Consider the following 8,473-nt stretch of genomic DNA (forward strand, 5'->3'; position numbering starts at 1 on the left):
ATAATTGAATATTTTTAACTAATAATTAAATCAAATCAAATCATATATAATAAGCCAAATTCAAATAATGTGAATTAAGGATTAAACTAAAATAAAATAATTTTTTTATTATTCAAATTGAATTCAATAAATACAAATTAATTTTGTTAGATAATTATAGTCTTTTGGTCTACTATATATAGATGACTACATAAAATTATAAGAATCTATCATTTTTATCGTTCTTTCTATTTCAACTCTTCTTTTTTTTTTTTTTTCTTTATGTAAAATTTCTTTTATAGATAAATAAAAAGGTATGGATGAATAATATTTCGTTGATTGTTTGTTTATAACTCGAAAATGTCTCAATTTAAGCATTACCGTTGCTCAATGGAGCTGCCGACTACCGCTGAATTCATTGTATAACTGGAGCAAATTATGATATAGCGAAAAAACGTCTATGCATACATGCTATTCTTCTTTATATATGTATTCCTCTATTTTTACAATTCACATCTTTATATATTAGATTCTTTTTGACATTATTTAAATTTAATATTTTTTTTTCTATTTGTACGTTTCTAATCATTTTTTGTCTTAATATTTTGTTCTCATCAATTTCTATATTTTATTTTAAGTTAACTTTGTAGTTCAAATATAATTATTTATGTCATTATTGAAAGTTATAAAATTTGTCAGATATTAATAATAAATAATTCAAAAAAGGTATTTTTTAGAACAATTCACTTAAATTTAAATTGTTACGTTAAACAGATGATGATAAATATTTTTGTATTAAATCTCTTATAAAAGAAACTTATAGAAATGTTATGTTATATGATATAATTTAATTTTTAATTAATTTTTTCCTCTATTTTCTTTTCATTCATTTTTTTTCATCTAAACAGCACACAAAAAAAATACTTTTCTTTTCACTTTCTTTTCTCTTATTTTTTATCTTATATCCAAATAATAGTTTAGTGTTTATCCATTTATCTTTTATTAATATTGTTATAATAAGGATACATGTAACTTTATAAAAATGATATAACCTAAACTTTGATTATCTGAGAATTTATTGAGTGGTTAGAATAGCTCCACGTCACGAACCAATGAATGCTAGCAATAAGGATGATCACAAAAACAGCCGAAACAGGTATTTGCAGGGATTACTCGCATTTTGGAGCTAGATGGGGACTCCTGAAATCCTCACGACCTGCCACGCAAAAATGGATGGGGACTTGGAGTGGCAAATGGGTCGAAACCTGTCGAGCCGGTCGCATAACCCGCCAAAAAATGCGGGTTTGGCTGGAAATTTATGACCACCAAACTTAAAAGTTCCGCCTACCCTGCACCGCCTAATCGACGGGATTTGGCAGGCTTTGGCGGGGCGGGGCAGTCTTTTCCGCTGGGTCAAGCTTTTATTTTGGTAGAGCCATTTTTTTTACAAATTTATATGATGTTATTGATCTACAAGAGGATGAAGATGATAATTGAAGAAGTTTTAAGTTATATTTTGGATTGTGTTTTATGTTTGATTGATTATAAACTTGAAGATGTTTAATTATATATTTTGGATAATATTTTCTTTGCTTTGGACAATGCTGATTTTATTATTTTGTTTCAAAAAAATTATTTTATAATTATATTTATTACATATTTATAATTATAAAGACGTTAATGTGCATGGATTTAAAAATTATAATTTTTTTTATGTTTTTAGAAATTATAAATTTATTGAAATTGTTGTGAAATTATATATATTGTTTAATATTTAATGGTTTATAAAAAAAGGAGATTCCGCCAGCCTACCATTAGGCGGGCGGGGGAAAAATTCAGGACCGTCTTACTAGGCGGAGTGGGCTTTTGGCAAAACAGGGCAGACTTTTCCGTTTATCACTCCTAATAGGGGCACGGACATAAGTACCCGCCCTATAAAACTTATTAAATATACACGAATATAAAATTATTAATTTATCCTAATTTATATATACGTAAATCCATTTCTTGAATTTACTAACCCTAATTTCGGCCTCCAATTCGAATTTTTTCTTTTTCTTCCGGACTCATTCTTAGCCTTGATCCTCTCTCTCTCTAACTTACTTTCTCTACCTCTCATCAAGTCCGTCACTATGTCACTCAGTATCGTCCTAAAAAATTATGTTATGTTATTATGTTGGATTATTTTTTTATGTTTTCTCCTTTTAAAATGTTATTTTTCATAACGAATATGTTATAAATTGTGTTGAATTATATTGAATTGATTATTTTATGATTTATTATATTATGTCTTTTTGTGTTAATTTTTTTAAAAATTTTCAAAGAATATTTGTAGATACCCAAAGAGATCTACGTTCTCTGAGGGGTAATTAAATAAGAACTTGCAATGACGGAGAAAGAACAGGGATATTTTTTTAAATAGGAATGAAGGATGGAAAGTGGGTTTCTCACGCTCCCCTGAGTCCTCATTATCATATCTAACTAGCAACGGAGATCCAATTTGAGCCGATTTAAGAGGGGACGTGTGGACTTCATTTGCATTGGGCCTTTAAGGTAATGAACCTAAGTCAGATTTGGGACCCTAACAATAGATTTTAGTTGAGGGTCTTACTAGGCCCAAATATATCTTAAATTAATATTTTGAGTAATTGTTATAGCAAATACTATACTATTTAATATTATAACACTTAGTATATGTAAAAGTTAGATATATTTGCAAGATATTTTTTAATTCAAATTAAAAAAATTAATTATCTCTTTTTTAGTTTTAAATATTATTTTCTAATGTAACGAAAAAGTGAAAATAATAATAATTACTCACATAATTAAAATAGAGAATCTTAACATATACATGACACTATATATCAAGGATTATTATATATGATATATAATTTGTTTTCTTTTCTGTAATGACTATTTATATAATATATTGAACAATTTTCATTTTTCATCTTAACATACATTTAATAAATTTAACATACAAAATAAATAACTTAAGTTATTATCTAGGATAATAAGTATAATAGTGCAAATATTTATTTATTTATTAATAGTAAAAAAATATGTAAATAGTATAAATTGACATTTTTTACATTTTTTAGTATAAAAGAAATAATAAAGATTATTAATTAAGTTAATTACATAATTAAAAAATTATGAAGAATTTCTTAAATAATAATAAAAAATAAGATTACTATTTTCACATATTACAAAGTTTATAAAAAAAAAATTGGATAATAAATCAATCCTCAATAGATTATACATTAATTATGTCAAAAAAAATAAACAATCAATACATTGGATATTATTATTTATGTAGTACTATAATACATATATTATCGATTATTAAGTTTATAATTAATTTTTAATCTAATTTTTTTAACTAAAATTTAACTGATCATATTTATTAAATGCTGAATATTTTGCATCTAATTCATTTTATTTTTGTTATTGAAAGTAAAAAAGGATAAATTGTTAATGAATTCTAAATTTAAATTTAAATTTGAGTAAGAAAAAAAATATTTCAAATTTTATCTCACTAACCAGAATTAATTTTAAGATAAGAAATTACTTTGTATATCAAAATGATTGAAATTATTAAATGATGAATATTTTGTATTTAACCAATTTATTTTTTATTGAAATTAAAAAAATGATGAGTTGTTAATCAATTCTAAATTTAAATTTAAATTTGAGTAAGAAAATAAGAAAAATATTTTAAATTTTATCTCACTAACCAAAATTAATTTTAAGATAAGAAATTAATTTGCTATTTTTTAATGATAAATATTGTCAAATAAAATGGTGTAAAAAATTAGAAGAAAATGTATTTACAAGTTTAGAAAATATTAATTTATTTTTCAATAGAATAAATTATATATTGAATAACAAAAGTTGTTATCGGTTTCTTTTCACACTAACTAATACTCAACGATGATGTTTCGATACACCATATTACCAAAATATATTAATCGATTTAATAACTTTTGTAATGACATAATTTTATGAATTTGAAAATTTAAAAATTATTTCATAAAATGTGAAATTTTAACAAGTAACAATGTTGATCATATTGTTTTGATTTCAAGAATGAATACGATAGTAATAAATAAAATTGTCCCAAGTAAATTTTAACAAAGACAAAAATTCATAAGTATTTCTATTAATGAAAAATTAATCTATTTTAAAGACAAATACAATTTTTTTATGGATTTTCTAACTTGGCAAGTCGAGAATTAATCCACCACATATTGATGCTCTATTTATTAAGGATCTGTCGCTAACTAATGGATTTTGATACACACAAGGCGAGATTCGAACTCCAAATACTTGCTTAAGCGGACAAATGAGATGACCATTCAATAAATTTAAATTGATTAAAATAAATATTAATTATTTTTAATATTTTTAAGTTGTAAAATATTTATAATAATAATTACTATGTATATTTTTTATTTAAATTTTAATAAAAAATTTTATATAATTTTATGTATTATCCCGTGTAGGACACGGGAACATACACTAGTTTTTTTAAAATTTGGATATGATTCTTTTGTTTAATTGTATCTCATAGACCTAATAAAAAAATTAAACATGACTTTTGTTGTATATCAACCAAGTTTTTTTTTCTCTTTAATTTGTGGAAAAAAAAACCAACACACAAACACACTTTTTTTTTTGGCAAAGTCAACATGCAAGATTTTTGAGGGTGCTGATGGATTGAGGTGCTTGTTCTTCTGTTTTCAAAGATACAATCTTTCTGCTGAATTGGGTCTGGGGTGGTGCTATTTCAGAGAGTTGAGTTGAGTCTTTTTCAGTGAACAAGAAATTGAAGAGAAGCAATGAAGAACGAAGAACAGGCTCGTAGTTTGTTTGGAATCTCACTCTCTGACAGACCAAGGTGGCAGCAATTCCTCATTTGCTCTTCTGGCTTCTTCTTTGGATACCTTGTTAATGGCATCTGTGAGGTTAGTTAAAATCATTATCATTCTCTCACTCCTCTGTTTTCTTCTTATACTACAATGGTTCTTTGAGGAGAAAACTGCAAAACAGAATTTTTGGTGTTTTGTTTCTTTCTGTGTGTAGAAAAGGGGTTTAATTTGATCAATTTGTATTTTGTTTGATTTGGAATTCAACAATTTCATCCTATCTTGTTTGTTAAGAATAACTAAGATTAATTTTCAGGGAAAAGTTTCTCACAGGTCCAGGAATTTGGTCAAAGAATTTTCTTTTTTCTTTCTTTTTGGTTGCTTCTGGTTTTCTCTATGAGAACTCAAGCTTCAGCTTTTTTTTTCCCTTCTCTATTTTTATTATGTGAAATTATTATCTTACTAGTAATTTGGTTTTGACACTAATTTTTTTTCTCTCATTTGAATAACTTTCCAGGAATATGTATATAATAGGCTCCACTTCAGGTAAAATTTTTCCAATGGCCTTATTAGTACTATTTTTATTTGTTAGTGATATTAATTTGTGACTAATGATTTGGTGGTTTATTAATTTTCAGCTATGGTTGGTACTTCACATTTATTCAAGGGTTTGTTTACCTTTTCCTGATTTACCTTCAAGGCTTCACAAGCAAGCAAATGGTGAATCCATGGAAAACTTATGTGAAGCTTTCAGCTGTTCTTATGGGTTCTCATGGCCTAACAAAGGGGTCTCTGGCTTTCCTTAACTACCCTGCACAAATCATGTTCAAATCCACAAAGGTAAATTTATCAAACTAATCCTTACATTTTCTCAATCTTATAGGGAACCTATATACTGATGAAATATCCTGAATGCATTTTCATCTTATTAGTTACTTGTTGGATTTATCAGACATAAAGTTGAATGCAACCAAATTAGGTGACTTGTTCAAGAGATTCTAAGATTGTGTTTGGTTGCGTTTTCATTTTTTGTTTTTGTATTCGCAAAATGAAAACAGAAAATGAAAATGCAAACCGAACTGCTCCTAACATTTTCTTTTGGCTCCTCAAACAGTGCTACCTTGTTACATATAGCTAATTAAACATGTCCAATGATTTTGAATTGGTACAATAGGTGCTGCCAGTGATGATAATGGGAGCATTCATACCGGGTCTAAGAAGAAAATATCCATTGCATGAATATATATCTGCAATACTTCTGGTTGTTGGATTGATCCTATTCACACTAGCAGATGCTCAGACATCACCAAATTTCAGTGTCATTGGTGTTGTTATGATATCTGGTGCTTTGGTCATGGATTCTTTTCTGGGAAATCTCCAAGAAGCAATCTTCACTATGAACCCTGAGACCACACAGGTGAATCAATTTTACATGCCAAAATTGAGATTAAACTTTCATATATTACTGCATTAAGTCCTTTCATTTGACATGATAATACACGAAAGGATCCTCAGTGATAAAGCGAGGGAATAATCACTATTGAATTTATAATTTCTATCATTTGTGAGTCTCACTATCTTAATTTAAAAGTGATTAGATACTTACGATTTCACTTTACTAACTTTCTCACTTTAAAAGAGACTGCTACATCGATAGTTAAACCTTCTTTCGGTTTTGTTGATATGATAATACACGATTAAATGTACTTTAACCGATAGTGAAGACAATGAATCAAAATGAACTTTATGATTAAATATAAGTAACATTCTTTACTTGATCATTTTCATTGCTAACACAGATGGAGATGCTATTCTGCTCTACAGTGGTGGGTTTGCCTTTCTTAATCCCTCCCATGCTTTTGACAGGAGAATTATTCAAAGCATGGACTTCATGCTCACAGGTAAAAAAAATTTGGAATAAAACAATCTCCTTTTTTTCCCCCACAAACACTTAACAACACTTACTATACACATTACTTTTAATTTATTAAAAGAATCACTCTTTTCTTGTCCTTTCAGCATCCCTATGTTTATGGTGTGTTGGTTTTTGAAGCAATGGCCACATTCATAGGCCAAGTCTCTGTCCTTTCCCTCATTGCCATTTTTGGTGCTGCCACCACAGCCATGGTAAGTGTAAATATGAAATCTCTCTCTCTCTCTCTCTCTCTCTCACAAGCTTTTCCTTTTTCCAATTATGTCTAGTTTGTACCATTATTACTATACCGCTCCTATAACATTAATAACTCTCATATGTGGAAAATGCAGAGAGCACCATAAGGTAAGGGTCTTTAATGCTACTAATAAATGGCCAAAGATTTCACCTTTTTCAATACCAAGTTTGACTTTTGATTGAAACTTGGTTTTGTTACTCAATTGAATAGTACTATGATTTGGAACTGGAAAACTTCCTTGCCCAAATTTATGGAATAATGATTAGGAGTTCTATCTTATCTTTTTAATTTCTAAATAAAGAAAGTTTTGATTTTTTTATCTTTTTGATATTCTTAAAAAACAACATATATATTAAATTTTTACCCATTTAAGTATCAAGAGGATAATTAGGACTCCTAATCATCACTACATATTCTCTTCATTTCTCAAAAAAGAAAATTTTGAATTTTTTTTGAAAGCTTTCAAGATAATTAAGATATATGATTACTCAAAAGTTCAACAATTTTGCTAAAATACCAAGTCATCAACACATAATTAGCATCATGGAAATTTTATTATTTTTCACAGTATATTAAAAAAATAAAGATAAAATTATTTGTATAATATTTCAACCATTATATCTATATGTGGTCCCAACTTATTTCCCTTCATAGAATTCTTGTAAGATAAGGATTCACTTTGTGACAAAAGAAAATAGAAATATTGTACAATATTTCAATTTTAGTCCCCAAAGAAGAAAAAACCCACCAAAATATCAATTTTGGTTATATTATGATTGTGATTATCCTGGGGATGTGGTCCTAACTTTATTAATTATTACTGATATAATAATAATAATAATAATAATAATAATAATAATAATAATAATAATAATAATAATAATAATAATAATAATAATAATAATAATAATAATAATAATAATAATAATAATAATAATAATAATAATAATAATAATAATAATAATAATAATAATAATATACTATCCTCCATTGAATTTTCATGTGACAGATAACAACAGCAAGAAAGGCAGTGACATTGCTACTCTCATATTTGATATTTACAAAGCCATTAACAGAACAACATGGAAGTGGACTCTTACTCATAGCTATGGGAATCACATTGAAAATGTTGCCTGATAATAATAGTAATAACAACAAACCAATTAAGAAGAAGGCTTTAACCCCTTCTTCTTCTTCTTCCAATGGCATTAGTGTAAAATCAGATGCTGATGAAGAGTTGGGAGTCATGCCAGGTTCTGAGGGAGAGTATGATGAAGAAAAGAGGCCATTGGTGTAACTACTAACTAGCTATATATATGGCTCAAATTTAATTTGTTCACAATACGACTTTTTATTTTTATTTTTTTTATGTCTTAGCATTTTCGTCTAATGCCATAGGTAATAGAGAAAATAAATTGATGTCCAATTAATAATAATTTTTATGATATATATAGT

The 8,473-nt window shown here is 27.0% G+C and overlaps 1 protein-coding gene across 1 annotated transcript; it reads left to right on the forward strand.

Annotated features, from left to right (window-relative positions):
• On the forward strand, nucleotides 4,589–8,467 carry LOC107634954 (UDP-galactose/UDP-glucose transporter 2; the record flags this gene model as incomplete). Its single annotated transcript, XM_016338287.2, is given in 7 exon segments — nucleotides 4,589–4,946; nucleotides 5,365–5,393; nucleotides 5,486–5,687; nucleotides 6,022–6,264; nucleotides 6,647–6,748; nucleotides 6,867–6,974; nucleotides 8,028–8,467. Coding segments are annotated over 7 exon segments (1,098 nt in total). The 3' UTR covers nucleotides 8,316–8,467.

This window comes from Arachis ipaensis, chromosome B04 (genome assembly GCF_000816755.2).
Source record: "Arachis ipaensis cultivar K30076 chromosome B04, Araip1.1, whole genome shotgun sequence".
Taxonomy (NCBI): Eukaryota; Viridiplantae; Streptophyta; class Magnoliopsida; order Fabales; family Fabaceae; genus Arachis; species Arachis ipaensis.